The sequence below is a fragment of the Brassica rapa genome, chromosome A09 (genome assembly GCF_000309985.2).
Source record: "Brassica rapa cultivar Chiifu-401-42 chromosome A09, CAAS_Brap_v3.01, whole genome shotgun sequence".
Taxonomy (NCBI): Eukaryota; Viridiplantae; Streptophyta; class Magnoliopsida; order Brassicales; family Brassicaceae; genus Brassica; species Brassica rapa.
In genome coordinates, this window is record NC_024803.2 from 37,175,709 (window position 1) to 37,190,552 (window position 14,844).

General features: G+C 33.0%; 3 protein-coding genes across 5 annotated transcripts; 1 reads left to right on the forward strand and 2 right to left on the reverse strand.

The window, feature by feature from the left end:
- Positions 1 to 1,120: 1,120 nt before the first annotated feature.
- On the forward strand, positions 1,121 to 11,752 carry LOC103841866 (beta-glucosidase 30). 3 transcript variants are annotated; one of them, XM_033280433.1, is made up of 13 exons: positions 1,121 to 2,829; positions 4,553 to 4,622; positions 4,735 to 4,790; positions 5,079 to 5,154; positions 5,257 to 5,334; positions 5,431 to 5,518; positions 5,618 to 5,992; positions 9,348 to 9,565; positions 9,633 to 9,667; positions 9,780 to 9,882; positions 10,042 to 10,150; positions 10,237 to 10,482; positions 10,527 to 11,752. In XM_033280433.1, the coding sequence occupies exons 1-13, from the start codon at positions 2,695 to 2,697 to the stop codon at positions 10,639 to 10,641; spliced, it is 1,704 nt and encodes a 567-aa protein (XP_033136324.1). In that variant the 5' UTR covers positions 1,121 to 2,694; the 3' UTR covers positions 10,642 to 11,752. The 3 variants fall into 3 exon arrangements, with proteins under 3 accessions (XP_033136324.1, XP_009116693.2, XP_033136323.1); XM_009118445.2 differs by having other exon boundaries at positions 10,237 to 10,714; XM_033280432.1 differs by having other exon boundaries at positions 5,079 to 5,334; positions 10,237 to 10,714.
- Positions 11,556 to 12,032, reverse strand: LOC103841867 (RING-H2 finger protein ATL5). Its single transcript, XM_033280434.1, has one exon. It carries the CDS (start codon positions 11,991 to 11,993, stop codon positions 11,598 to 11,600), a length of 396 nt encoding a protein of 131 aa, XP_033136325.1. The 5' UTR covers positions 11,994 to 12,032; the 3' UTR covers positions 11,556 to 11,597.
- Positions 12,033 to 12,972: 940 nt separating this feature from the next.
- Positions 12,973 to 14,738, reverse strand: LOC103841868 (probable UMP-CMP kinase 1). The gene is made up of 8 exons (XM_009118447.3): positions 14,574 to 14,738; positions 14,429 to 14,493; positions 14,261 to 14,315; positions 14,062 to 14,179; positions 13,791 to 13,947; positions 13,621 to 13,701; positions 13,433 to 13,540; positions 12,973 to 13,354 (listed from the first exon to the last, which is right to left on the reverse strand). Exons 2-8 carry the CDS (start codon positions 14,456 to 14,458, stop codon positions 13,286 to 13,288), a joined length of 618 nt encoding a protein of 205 aa, XP_009116695.1. The 5' UTR covers positions 14,459 to 14,493; positions 14,574 to 14,738; the 3' UTR covers positions 12,973 to 13,285.
- Positions 14,739 to 14,844: the final 106 nt, after the last annotated feature.

The window sequence follows — 14,844 nt, forward strand, 5'->3', positions numbered from 1 at the left end:
AATTAACAATACAAAAACAAAACTCACGGTTATCTACTATTACATTAACAATACAAGACCATAAATAGACCTCATCTTCGTATAAATGATCATATTTCCTTCTCTTGAGATCATAAACTGCAACATGATTCATCAGATTACTTAATATTTTTGTCCATATTTCATCATAGTACATGTTCAAAAAAAAGAGAGTACACTATAATTTGTCCGCTTGATAGCAAACAATGCTTACTGCTTGGTTCTTTCTTACAATGACGAACATTTAGTATGAGATCACTTTCTTTTCTGTTAAACTTAGAGAAACCAGCCAATATGAACACAATGGTTACAGTTTATAAGATTCAATCATATAGAGATTATATCATGATCATCTTTTATGTTACATAAGTTTTTTTGTTTATCATAAACCACTACAATTTATACACGTGTCTTTTTATGTTAGATTAGTTTTTTCGTAACAAATAAAGAACATTAGAAACATGTTATTAAGAATAGGTTTCATCAAATCTTTATTACATGTCTTCCAAACAAAAAAAACCACAAACATTTTAATTAGATTTCTTTATTTTGTTATTCTGTTATATTTGATAAGAAGATATATAATTTTTAAGACTTTTTTCCTTAAATTCTGAGCTATCTATTTATTAATTTCCAATCTACATTAGAAATATTATATATCTTAACTTTTTTATAACAATTTCTACAAAATATAGAAATGAGAATATGCCATCGATCTTTCAAATATGTAAATCAGAATATCCGATCCTAACGACACTCATTATACCTAATTATTTTTTGGTATCAAGTCTAGGGCTGGGCATAAAACTTGAATCCGAAGACCTGACCAGAACCCAATCCGAAAAATAATACCGAACCCGAACAAAAATTTATTAAATATCCTAACGGGTTCAAAATTTTGGTATTTAAAGAAATAAAACCGAACAAGATCCGAACCGAAATATTTCGGGTACCCGAATGTATCTGAAATAGATTTATAAACCCATATATTAATTATTTTTAGATTTAATGTATATTAATAACATTCAAAATATATATAATACTTTTAAGTTATCCAAAATACTTGAAATTATATACAAATGGTCAGTAAATATTTAAAATAGTTAAACTATACTCAAAACACTAAAAAATACTTAAAATATTTATTTATTTTCTATCCAAATATTCAAACCAAACCAATTTATATATTAAGTTTAGGTATTTTAACATATATTATTAAAACTTATATGTAATATTTTATTTTGTTAATAGATTTTGAGTAATTTTAAATATATAATGAATTTTAAATTTTAAAAATAATTTAAATGAGTTATTTGAACCTAAATCGAACCCGCAAAGATCATAACAGAACCCGCAAAGATCATAGCCGAATCCGAACCGAAATTTAGAAATTAAGTACCCGAATTGGGCTGAAATCTTTGACTCCAAAAACATAAAATCCGAATAGATCCGAACCGAGCCTGAATGGATACCGAACGTCCACCCTTAACCAAGTCAGTATAAATAATATTCCAGCACCTAATACAATACCACACTTCACATTCAAAAACTTGGACTCATATGGCTATATCTTAAAAGTAATTCTTTACAATATTTGCGTCAAATATGTCAGATCTTTTTAACAACAAAAATAGTTACAAAGACAATCATATTAATTTGTTAAAATAGTTTAATAAAATAGTTTAAATTTTTTTAAAAATTTATTTATAAAAAATCGAAATTACATTTCTAAATCAAAATATTAAATTACAAACGCAACATCTAACATTAGAAAAAAAAACACCATGTACAACATTAAAAATTTGTGAATAGAAAAATAAACATGTACATGATATTTTGTAACAACAACACAATTCAATATATCTATAAAATTTATTATGTAAAAGTCAATTACATAAAAATATTATAGATATATAATCTATTACTAAATATGTATAAAAATTCGACAGAACAATATCCGCGCACAGCGCGGGTTTATATCTAGTTTGGAATATTAAATTACAGGGTGATATTTGACCAAAAAGGGTTCAAGATAAGATTAACATGACTCAGCCCAAAAAAAAAAGAATTAAAAAAAAATCCAATATGGTCTACGTTATGCATAAAGCCGACAATAGAGCGAACGCGTAAAGAGGTGGAACATTACGTACACGTGAAAATGTAACCGTACCTCGGAGTACATGCAGTCTTCGCAGACGCAGGATATGTTAACAGTGAACGAATCCACGATTTTAACTACATTCAACGCCAAAATCAGCTTAGACGCATATATAGCATAGGCATATATACATATCTGAATCATGAAGAGACAATGGTGAACGTTAGCAGTGATCACGGGCACACATTCAGAGATGATGATGGACAAAACAGCTCCTGACATTTAGTTAGTAGTACCAAAATAAGTAAAATCTAAGGACCAAGAATGGAATCTTGACTTATTCTGCATAATAGTCTTAAACTGGAAAGAAATCACCGGGAATATATTAGAAATACTATCAGATATCTCTTCATATGATATATATGTCCAAATATTTCCACGTAGATGACGTCTATTACTGGCCGAGGAAAATCTCTATATAAGAAAGACGAGGTAGAGTAAATCTCTCTTCAATACACCACTTTGAAATCTCAAAACAAAAATAAAGACTAAACCAAAAATAAAAAAGAGCGATAAAAATGGCTAGGGGATATCGTTTTTTCATCATCCTTTCGGTAATCTCATTGTTTGCAGAGACAATTGATTCTCGAATACTAGATCGTCATAGTTTTCCAGATGGTTTCATTTTTGGAACGGCTGCTTCTGCGTATCAGGTGATTTTTTAATGGGCAAAATTTCATGTGATTTTATCAATCAATATTATTATAAAATCACAATTTGATAATATCATTCTGTTATTCAATATTTTAACGATAAAACTCTTCTGAAGTTCTGTATTTTTTGCTCTTAAATAAAATTTTGACACTAAATTTATATTTCCGATATTATTGATGATCACAATCTATTGGTTATAGGCTGAACATTTTATTCGTTAAATTTGATTCGATTCGTTATTCATTTTGATTCGATTCTAAAAATTTGGATATCCGTAAGTTTTTGGAGCAAACCAAATATTAAAAATTAATATCTATTAAAAATGAAGCAAATCACAAATAATAAAATTTCCATGGTCGGATATTCCCTGCGCTCCGGTTTTTCTACAAATAGAAGTATATCTACAATTAAATAGAGATTTGTAAGGGTATAATTTATATAATTATTATTTTAACATATAATTTTAATAATTTCATTTATAAAATTATTTATAAATGTATTAAATTAAGAAACAAATATAAATATTGATAAAAAAAATTCCAAAATTTTATGTTTTATAAAAGATTAAATAATTTTAAAAATTTACGGAACATATATTTTCACTAATTTTTCACCTTTTTGTTTTAAATTATGTAAAAGATCTTTTTTGAAAACATAATTTTGCAAGATTTTACTTGTATTGAACAAAGTGTACGAATATCCTCGTAAACATCCGTCCGCAAAAATTTACGGATATCCGTATTTTTTGAAACAAAACATATAAAAAATCAAATATCCGTAAACTAAGAACCAAATCACAAATACTAAAATTTAGATTATTTTCCGCTCCGTGCCACTCCTAATTGGTTATACTAAAGAAAAACAAATAGTTTGAACGTTCAATTTACAAGGGTAATAAAATAATGTTCAAACTATTTGTTTTTGTTTAATTGAAAAATGATTTGAATCAACATTACAAAACATATGCCCTCTTTTTTACCTTGTTTAAGAAACAAGTTAGAACGTAAACTTTAATTATAACACATCTGCACTTATGGATTTGAATGAGAGAAAAAGTTGTTCGAGTTTCAATTTTTACTACGAGGAAACGCAACTATTTTATTGGGAAATTACATGTTTATCACTTTCATGATATCACTTTTCATTTTTACCACCACTAATGAGACATTTTCAAAAATACTTTATTCATTAAGTAGCAAAAGACTCTTATACCTTTGTTATTTATATATATATAATAAAAAAAATGTAAAAAAAAATGTAAAAAAAATGTAAATTTTTTTTATGTTTTCGAATTATACTTTTTCAAATTCGAAATTTTTTATAAAATTTTTTTTTTGAATTTTTTTCGAATTTTTTTTATTTTTTTTTCAAATTTCTTTTTAAAAAACAAAAATTATGTTTGACAACTATTTTTTTTTAATTTATATATTTTTTAAGTATTTATATATTTATTAGAATCTTAAATTTCACATTCCAAAAACCCTACCCCACCCCTCAACTCTAAACTCTAAGTCTAGATTAGTTAACCCTAAAAGTATAATTGTATTTTACTCTTCATTAAAAGTGAGTGTAAACATGAAAAGTTGTACTATGAATGTGATATTTGTGGTAATTTCTCTATTTTATTTGCTGACGTCTAAAGACTATGTTTTGTCATTCCAAAATAGCTTTCGCCTTTTCTATTAAATTAATGTTCTTTTTGGTTTGTTTTTATTTATACAGTACGAAGGAGCAACATCTGAAGGTGGAAAGTCTCCAGCTATATGGGACCACTTCAGCCGCACTTACCCAGGTTTGTCCGGAAACCATAATTTGCGGCCGGATTTGATTAACACTCTTATACGTACGAACAAGACCATATTTCAATTTAATTATTTGACTGAAACTAAAACCTTTGACTACAGAGAGGACCAAAATGCATAACGCGGATGTAGCAATTGATTTTTATCACCGTTATAAGGTACGTTCTATAACCAAACTCCTCCATTCTAAAACACGTATCAGTAGCTAGAATCATTCTTATTATAAATCTAACTATCATATCTTGTGAAGTAAATAAAGTAATATTTTCATGTCTTCTCTACTTTGTAGTAACAAGTTAAAATGTAAATAACGTTTCATGTAAGTTAATTTACTTACGTAAGAGTTGGTACGTTGTATTTGGACCCGTATATAGTTATCGTTTTTGCTTTGGTTGATTTAATATTATATTGTTTCATTATATGACTAACGAACAAAAAAAAAACAGGATGACATCAAGTTGATGAAGGAGCTAAACATGGACGCTTTCAGATTCTCAATCTCGTGGGCCAGATTAATTCCCAGTAAGTTTTTTGGTTTTATTGATAGTTATATTTTCATTACTATTAAACTTTTTTTGTCACTCATACGAGTTATTTATGTGGTAAATTCCCAATTATCTACAGGTGGAAAGCTAAAGGATGGAGTAAACAAAGAAGGTGTACAATTCTACAAGGATCTTATCGACGAACTTCTTGCTAATGGTAGGATCATTATTTTACTAGTAAGGTTAAATTTAATAAAAGAAAGATTATAATTTAACACAGTAAAAATGATCTTATGGTTTAACAAACGTGCAGACATACAACCTTCAATGACACTATACCACTGGGACCATCCACAATCTTTGGAGGACGAATATGGTGGCTTTTTAAGCCCTAAAATTGTGTAAGCCTAGTTAAAATAAATATAATATACTAAATATACCATTTTAGTTACATATATGATTGATTTTATTATTTTATGACTCTTTTTAATCAAAAACAGCGAAGATTTTCGAGATTTTGCAAAAGTTTGTTTCGAAGAGTTTGGAGATAAAGTTAAAATGTGGACAACGATCAATGAGCCGTACATTATGACTATTGCGGGTTACGACCAAGGTAACAAGGCGGCTGGACGATGCTCCAAATGGGTAAGCGAGAAGTGTCACGCTGGTGATTCGAGTACTGAGCCTTACATTGTTTCGCACAACGTTCTTCTAGCTCATGCCGCTGCAGTAGATGAATTCAGAAAATGTAAAAAGACTTCAGCTGATGGTCAAATTGGGATAGTTTTGTCACCAAGATGGTTTGAGCCATATCATTCTGACTCTACCGATGATAAAGAAGCAGCTGAACGAGCTCTTGCTTTTGAATTTGGATGGTAAGTTATCTCACTACAAGAAAACACAAGTTTTACGAGGGCAGTTTTCCTCGTGATTTCGTCGTAAAAGCAGTGTTACGAGGAATTAGCGAGGAAACCTGTTTCGTCGTTATACGTTTGTCGTAACGCATATATCCTCGCTAATTCGTCGTAACGTAGCGAGGAAATAATTTCGTCGTAAAAGCGAAGAAGAATATTTCGTCGTAAAGACCACGTAAAGCTTCCACGTAAGGACGTCGCTAAATTTCCTCGTAAATACCTCGAAAGCCATTCCTCGTTAAAGCCACGTAAATAACTCGAAAGTAAATACTCGTAAAGTAAACGTAAATACCTTGATAGCTTTCCTCGTAAAGACCACGTGAATTTTCCACGTCATTTCCTTGTAAACATTTCCTCGTAAAAACCTCGTTAAGCTTCCACGTAAAGAAGTCGCAAAATAGCTACGAAATTACTTCGTTTCGTTATTTTACAGAAATAAAAAAAATTATAATTAAAAAAATTATTTAAATTATTAATAAAATTAAAATTCTAAAAAAATCAAAACCAAAATATTTTATATATAAATAAGTTTTGAATTCATAATACAAGAACCGAAATTAAAAAGAACTAAGGGTCGTTAATCGCCCGGTAGAATTCATCACTCCTCACCGTTACATCCGCCTCGGCATGTGAGTCGTCGGTTGGTGACTACCTGGCTCACCGAACATCTCTCTGTAATGGGCAGTAAGTCTACCTTTTCGAACCTGAGAAAAAAATATAATTTTTTAAATTTCCGTCAACAGTATATTTTCCAACATTATCCACCTAATCAACACTAAATAACATAAGATCCGTAAACTTATCTAAATTCCCTATACTAACCACCTAATCTACCTAAACTAACCAAATTAGAGAGGAATTAGAGAGGCTTACCATTGCAACGAAACAGGGAGGAAGTGGAAAGGAAGTAGAGAGGAAAGAAAGAGTGAGCGCTCGGGGTGTATATATAAGATTACATTCCGTCGCAAATTCCTCGTAATTTTACGACGAATTACAGAGGCCCGTGTTTTTTTTACGACGAAACAGCGAGAGATTACAAAGGCCCGCGTTTTATTATACGAGGAAGTTACGAGGAATTACAAAGGCCCGTGTTTTTTAGGTACGAGGACGTTACGACGATTTTGCTTACGTGGAATTACCGAGGAAAGCTTCCCTATAAATATACCCGTAACTCTCCTTCTCAACCCACACCCAAACTCCCAAATCACACCCTATCTCACTTCATACTCTCAAATCCAATCCTATTCAAATTATAAAAATTTGAAAAAAAAGGAAGAGAAGAAGATATTGGAATTTATGTTGGTGAGACTTAAGTAATATAATTGCTGGAAGTCTTGCCACATGTAAATCCAGTATATTTCTTCTTTTTCTTTTTTTTTTTAGTTTTTACGGTACGAGGTGTTTACGACGATTTTGGTTACGAGGTGTTTACGACGATTCCGTCCTACGTGGAATTAAAGTGGGCCGCGTTCATCATTTACTTTACGTGGTATTTACGACGAATCTCTCCTACGTGGTATTTACGACGAATCTGTCCTACGTGGTATTTACGACGAATCTGTCCTACGTGGTATTTACGACGAATCTCTCCTACGTGGTATTTACGACGAATCTGTCCTACGTGGTATTTACGACGAATCTGTCCTACGTGGTATTTACGACGAATCTGTCCTACGTGGTATTTACGAGGAATTCGTCGTAAGTTCGACGTTAGCATACGAGGAATTAACGAGTATTCCATTTAAATCTCTAAAACCCGAAACCCCAAACCCCATATTCCTTATCTTCTACTTCATATATTCCAAACCCTATCTTTATTTTCATTCCAAACCACAATTCCTTATTTTCATTCACTCAGAGAGTCTTACGTGGAATTAGCGTGCCCCGCTTTCTTTATTTTTTTAATTTCGTCGTAAACTCCTCGTGGCCTTACGACAACCTTACGACGATTTTGGCTTGCGTGGAATTAGCGTGTCCCGCTTTCTTTATTTTTTTAATTTCGTCGTAAACTCCTCGTGGCCTTACGACAACCTTACGACGATTTTGGCTTACGAAGAATTAACGAGTATTACGTATAAATCCCTAAAATCCGAAACCCCAAACCCCATCTTCCTTATCTTCTACTTCATATATTCCAAACCCCAAACCCATCTACCCTTGAACCTCAATCTATTCTTTCACCTCAAACCCTATTTATAATATATTCCAAACCCCAAACCACAAGTCCTTATTCATAATTAAAATAAACTTTCACATTACCTTATTCATAAATCAAACTCCCACATTATCTTATTCATAAAACAAACTACATAAAATCAAATACATCAATCGGATACATCAACATTCTCGTCATCACTAGAAACATCATTATTTTCATTAAACTCGTCTTCAACAGCTTCGTCTGTGGCATCGTCGGTAAGATCTTCGTACTCGTGATTATGCGGATCAATGAGAAGGATGTCATCAATTTCTTGTTCAGGTTCCTCGACTTCATTTATCTGTTCTTCTTGTAATGGTGGTTCTTCTCCACTGATAATTCGTCCTCGAGGTGTAACTTTGATCACAGCTAACCAATTTATACCCGAATCTCTCATTCGAGGGTATGGAAGGAAGCTAACTTGGTCTGCTTGTGAAGCTAAGATGAAAGGCTCGAATTTGTTGTACCTTCGTCCACCGTTGACATCAACTACACCGAATTTGTTAGACCGAACACCTCTGTTGACGACGGAATCGAACCATTCACATTTGAAGAGGACGCATTTTAGCTTCAATATCCCTGGAAATTCGATTTCAATAATCTCCGTCAAGATCCCGTAGAAATCTATTTCCCCTTTCACACATATTCCATAGTTACTGGTCGTCCGCTGTCTACCATACTCATATGTGTGAAAAGTATAGCCTCGTGTGAAATTACGACAAAAATTAATTGGATGGCCAAAAAAAACGTGAGCTACCTACCAAGTTGGTGGATTCAAAATTTCCTCGTTAAGTACACGTAAAGTATTTCGTTGTAAAGAACTCGCGAAGTTTACGTGGTATTTACGAGGAAATAGTGTTTCCTCGTAAAAGCCACGTCAATTTACATCGTCTTTACGACGAAATTGTTTTGTCGTTACCTTACGACGAAATAACAATGCTTCGCTTTTTCAACGTACTTTCCTCGCAAAATCAACGTACTTTTACGAGGATTATTTTTCCTCGTTAATTATCCTCGTTAAACTTACGTTTTCTTGTAGTGTCTAAACAAAACAATTTAAAATAAATATGTTTACATTCCTCGTCAATATGTATTAATCTTGATTATCTGTGTTTATAGGCATCTTGATCCAGTGATTCATGGAGATTATCCAGAGATAGTAAAAAAATATGCGGGGAAAAAGTTGCCTTCATTTACCGTGGAACAATCAAACATGCTGAAAAAATCATCAGATTTTGTTGGAATAAATTACTATACAGCGCGTTTCGCTAGTCACCTTCCTCACATCGATCCAGCAAAGCCTCGGTTCAAAACTGATCATTACGTCGAATGGAAACGTACGTAAACATTATGCTAATTCTTAGATGGTAAACTAAACAATGTTTATATCTTTATCTGTAACAGTGACTAACCACAGTGGCCACATCATCGGACCTGGGGTACGTGCTTACTTCTTCTTTATAACAATTGATATCTAAATGAACAAACATTAGATATCATCCTTCACCTTCCTCACATCGATCCTACGATTTGTATTATTTTTCTCTTCAGGATGAAAGGGGATTAATATTGTCATACCCGGAGGGCTTGCGGAAAGTTCTAAATTATATCAAAGATAGATACAACAACATGCCGGTCTACATTAAAGAAAATGGTTAGAAAACTTTTTTTTTTGGTGTAAAATGGTTAGAAAACTTCTTTAGTATTTTATTCTGTTAACTAGAAACTCTGAAACGTTATTAATTATTTGTATATGCTAATTAGGAATATGAATGTAGACGTAATTACTCATGACGTTGATTATAAATTGCAGGAATCAACGAAAACGACGATGGTACAAGGCCAAGAGAAGAGATTCTTAAGGATACATTTAGGATTGAGTACCATGACAAACATTTCCAACAACTTCATAAAGCTATAGTGTTAGTTCTTGATCTTCCTCACAATCTATATGCGTTTCAATTTAAATCATATGTTGTTATTGACAAAAGTTATAATCTGGTTACAGGGAAGACGGGTGTGACGTAAGAGGATATTATGCATGGTCATTGATGGACAACTTTGAATGGGAACATGGATACACTGCTAGATTTGGTCTTTACTATGTTGACTTTGTCAATGGTCTCAAACGTTATCCAAAAGACTCGGTCAAATGGTTTAAGCGGTTCCTTAATAGATCGAACGGAGAGACTAAAGAAGTGAAAGAGGTGTCACATGAGAAGTCACGTTCTTATGGAAATAAGACTTTGCATGAGCTTGTTCAAAAAAAAAAAAAAAGACTTTGCATGAGCAAGTAAGTTTTGATGAATCAGCGGGATTTTTTGTATCTTTCATGGCGGCGAACCAATCCACGAGAGATGAAGAGCAAAATCGATGTTCATTTGATTCTACTTATCCAACGTCAATTTATTGATTTTAGAACCCTTATGGTTGAATATGTGCAAACATTTTTCAGAAGGAAATGAAAGAATATAAATAGTATTTTATTTCAATTTTTAAAACAACATACGTCTTTTGGGTAATATTTCATACTGCTAGCAAATTAGTCATCGTACCACAACTTCAACTTTTTCCTATAGTAAAAGGTTGGATCACATGATTGATATGGACCATGTCACATGGTCTAGTTGTGGCTTTATGAACACTTATATCAAAGTCAAAAACGACACAAGCAATAATGGGAGAAAAAACTTGTAGCTTTCTACTTTTTTTCTTTTGTCAACAAAACTTATCCCTTGTTCAAAACACTGGATCAAAGTGGAAAACGAAAGCAAACGATCCGAGGTACTACTATTAAGTACACCAGAAACAAACAAAGTAGGATCTATGTTTTTTACTTTTTAATAGATTTTGATTTTCTTCCGTTCAGGTAGAGCCAAACTCACTGCCCTCCAATTTTCGAAAGTAGGGAAACTGGTCCTGAATCGTGACCAAGTGTCTCTCTTTCTCTATACGATGTGGCAACAACCTATTGGCTGACGTATTTTAAATACGTTTTCATGCAGTATAGAGTATAGACGTGTAAATATCAGAGAACTCAGTTTTGCGTTTCTATTTTGTATTTTATTGAAAACGTAGAGTACTTTGATTAATCATTTATTTTGATTTAGCTAGCATACAATACTTGAATTAATTACTTTACAGCTAAGCAAGCAAAAATATATCAAACTATTTTTTGATAAAGTTTATTTCAACTTTTTTTTACAATTATTTTTAGTCGTGGTGGAGTTAGGCAAAGTAGTATGATCAAAAGAAAATCTAACACGTCTGAGGTCTGCCAACATTTTGTACATATAATTAAGAAACATATAATTCGAGATTAGCTAGAGGGCTACGCTACGCGTCGAGACGGTGATGGTTTCATCAGAACTATTTGTTGCTGAACAAATCGAGTACACCGGCAGAAACAAACAGTAAGAGCAGAGGATTCACCGGAGGTAAAGGCGGAATCTCAGCTCTACACAACGGACACGTCGTCATCTCACAAAACCATGTATCGATACAGTCTGTGTGGAAACAGTGACTACAAATCGCCAATCTCCTCATCTTGTCTCCTTCCTCTGCCTCTTGCATGCAGACGGCGCAATACGGCGGAGACAAATGATCGTTCACCGTCTTTATCTCCTGGCGGCTGCGGAACGTGAAGGTGCTGTGGCGACGCCATGGACGTGTGACGAACCTTAGGAGGAGACGAAGAGAGAAGACGGCGAAAATGGAAACGGTGATGACTTCGCAGAATGTAAACACAGATTGAGCTAACATCATTCAAGAAAAAAAACAGGGTTTACATTGAAAAAGGAACAAGAAGCTCTTTTTGCAGTGTATATATATTAGACTTATTCTTGAGTTCACCCTCTAGGGTAGCCAATAGGATTGTGTTATTTCATATTCAAAATCTTTTAAAAAAGGAAACAAAATATTTTCTCAAGCTATAAGTTATATTATATTTTTAAAATAAAAAGGTAAAAATAAATAAATTAAAAAAGTAGTAATTAAAAAATATATATTTTAACGTCCTCAGCAAAATACTAAACCCTAAATCCTAATCCCTAATCCCTTAACTCTAAAGCCTAAACCCTTAGGTAAACCCTAAACCCTTAGATAAATCTTAAACTCCAAATCAAAAACACTAAACACTCAAGGGTTTAAGGTTTAGGGTTTTAGGATTTAGTGTTTTTTATTTAGAGTATGAATTATCCAAGGGTTTAAAATTTGCCCAAGGGTTTATAGGGTTTATGATTTAAGGTTTAGGGATTAGAATTTAGGGTTTAGTGTTTTGCTGACGACGATAAAAATATTATTTTTTTAATTCGTTTTTCTCTAACTACTATTTTTTCTAATTTTTTTAACTTTTTTTATTTTAAAAACATAATATATCTTGACAATATTTTGTTTTTTTTTTTTAAAGATATCAAATTTGAAATAATGAAATTCTATTGGTTGGTGAATCTAGAGGTTCACCTTAGGGGGTGAACCCAAGAATAACTCTATATACGTATTATATTATACGTAAGTTAATGCCATGTATGAACGTAGTAGTAGTATCCTTGATAAAATGGACGGTCGTGATTCGATATGGCGATATTTTAAGTTTTTTTTTACGGTAGCCATTGGCTACAAGTTTCTTAAAATGTTGGCTCTGGGCACGTAACAATAGGTTTTTTCATGTCATCAAGTGGATGCGTGATCATAATGGCAAGTCTATGTAAAGATCCTTTTGCTTCTAGTCAGGCTACTTTGCGGATTAGGAAACTTGATTTATCATAAGTCAACTGAGCCTGACAAGTTCCTAACAAAATGTTATTTATTACAACGAAAATGTGGTTATATCATAAAGGGAACACGTTATACGTAGAGATACTAGCATTACTTAATAAGCACAAATTTGTAAATCCTAATTACGTATACGACGGGACATGTGAAAGTCTCTGTTTTTGTTTTGTTCGGCGATAACTAGTCTGCGATGCCAACGTAAGCAAAACCAAACAGTGATAATAATTATCTAAGAGGAATATACCAAACACTGTTTGTATGAAACGTGCACAAGCTTCACCTTGTCAAGTTTCAGATGCAAATAAATATTTCACTTCCTCGAAAACCTCCTCGCTCGGTTTTGCAGCATTAATCTTGAGTAAACAACAAACAAGAGGATCAGGAACAACGTGTGATGGTAAAATGATCATGGATGAGAATTGAACTCTAACCTTTCGAAGTTTTCCTTTAGATTCGTAGTAGCTAACAATAGGGAGGGTGGATTCTACAAACACTTTAAATCGCTTCTTTATCGTCTCAAGATTATCATCTTCTCTTCCCTTGCACGACCAAGACACAACTTGATTAACAAGTAATGGGACTCGAACTAGATATCATTTTTCAGTTAAAAGAAACCAACCTGGTTCCTGTTCATAATGCGCTTCTCTAGTTCTTCTTCGGGACAATCAAAGAACAGAACAAAAGCAGGCTCGATTTTAGCCTATTCAATTCCACAAAAAAGGTATTATTAAACCAAGGCTTACCACAACATGTAAAAATAAATTTAAAGAGATGGAAGATGACCCTTACAACATTTTCGAATACTATTCGGTTTTCTTCATTGCGAGGGAAACCATCAATGATGAACCTATCATTGCCACTTTCCTCCATAGCTTTACACAAAAGCTTCACCGTAATCTCGGACGGCACAATTCTCCCCTCAGCAATCATGCCTTGGATCATGGCTCTGAAACAATCCACACAGAAAGAAAAGACATAACCGTAAAGCAAGAACAAGATTTACTTTATGGGAGTATTACTATTATTCAGCAATAAGTTTGAGATTTGAGAGTTCACTTACCCAAATTCAGAACCAGACCTAATCTCTGCTCTAAGAAGATCACCAGCACTCAAATGAGTATAACTAAAGTGTTGGACAACATTAGCACACTGAGTACCTTTTCCACTTCCAGGACCACCTAAACTCAAAACCATTCAACCAACCATCATGCGTGATTAGAGAGAATGTAAAGCATGGTTACATAGAGTGGAATTACTACCTAACACAAAAACAATTGTTGGTTTCTTCCACCTAGGACTTTCTTCATGTTTGTCCTGTAACCCAAAGATATCGTTGAATTTTTTTTATTTTTTTGTTGATATCGTTGAATTTTAAGCAAAAGTGACAATTAAACTGGGGGTATACCGTATACAGGCGAGAAAGATACCTTGATAGGAGCATCAACAGAAGTTTCCATGATAAATCTACTACCTCTGATCCAACTGATACTATCTGCGTGAATCAATATGCAAGAACGTCAATATAAAGTTATAAACTGATTGCATGTTCAGACCAAAGATACTGAAATTTACCTGGAAATCGACAGAGATGCGACTGTGAATCACGCAGCAGTTTGACAAGTCCTGACGGAAGTTCAAAGTAAACAGAGGAGAAGAAAGTAATGAAGAAGATGAAGCCTTCTTGGGACTTCTACCGTTCTGCTTCCTGTTAGAAACGGTACGCTGTCTAAATAACCTGCTATAACTAAAATGGCGCGCAGTCCCCTACTTCTAACGACAGACGACACAGTGTTTTCAATGACATTTGATAAAAACGTCCTAATGTTTGTTCCAACGGCGCGCA

Coding starts and splice junctions, on each gene's coding strand:
- LOC103841866 (XM_033280432.1), top strand. CDS start 2,695: ATGGCTAGGGGATATCGTTTTTTCATCATCCTTTCGGTAATCTCATTG. Junction 5,335..5,430: donor CGACGAACTTCTTGCTAATG/GTAGGATCATTA, acceptor ACAAACGTGCAG/ACATACAACCTTCAATGACA. Junction 9,668..9,779: donor GCCACATCATCGGACCTGGG/GTACGTGCTTAC, acceptor TTTTCTCTTCAG/GATGAAAGGGGATTAATATT.
- LOC103841868 (XM_009118447.3), bottom strand. CDS start 14,458: ATGGAAACTTCTGTTGATGCTCCTATCAAG. Junction 14,316..14,428: donor CTGTTGATGCTCCTATCAAG/GTATCTTTCTCG, acceptor TTTGGGTTACAG/GACAAACATGAAGAAAGTCC. Junction 14,180..14,260: donor AACAATTGTTTTTGTGTTAG/GTAGTAATTCCA, acceptor TTTTGAGTTTAG/GTGGTCCTGGAAGTGGAAAA.
- LOC103841867 (XM_033280434.1), bottom strand. CDS start 11,993: ATGATGTTAGCTCAATCTGTGTTTACATTCTGCGAAGTCATCACCGTT.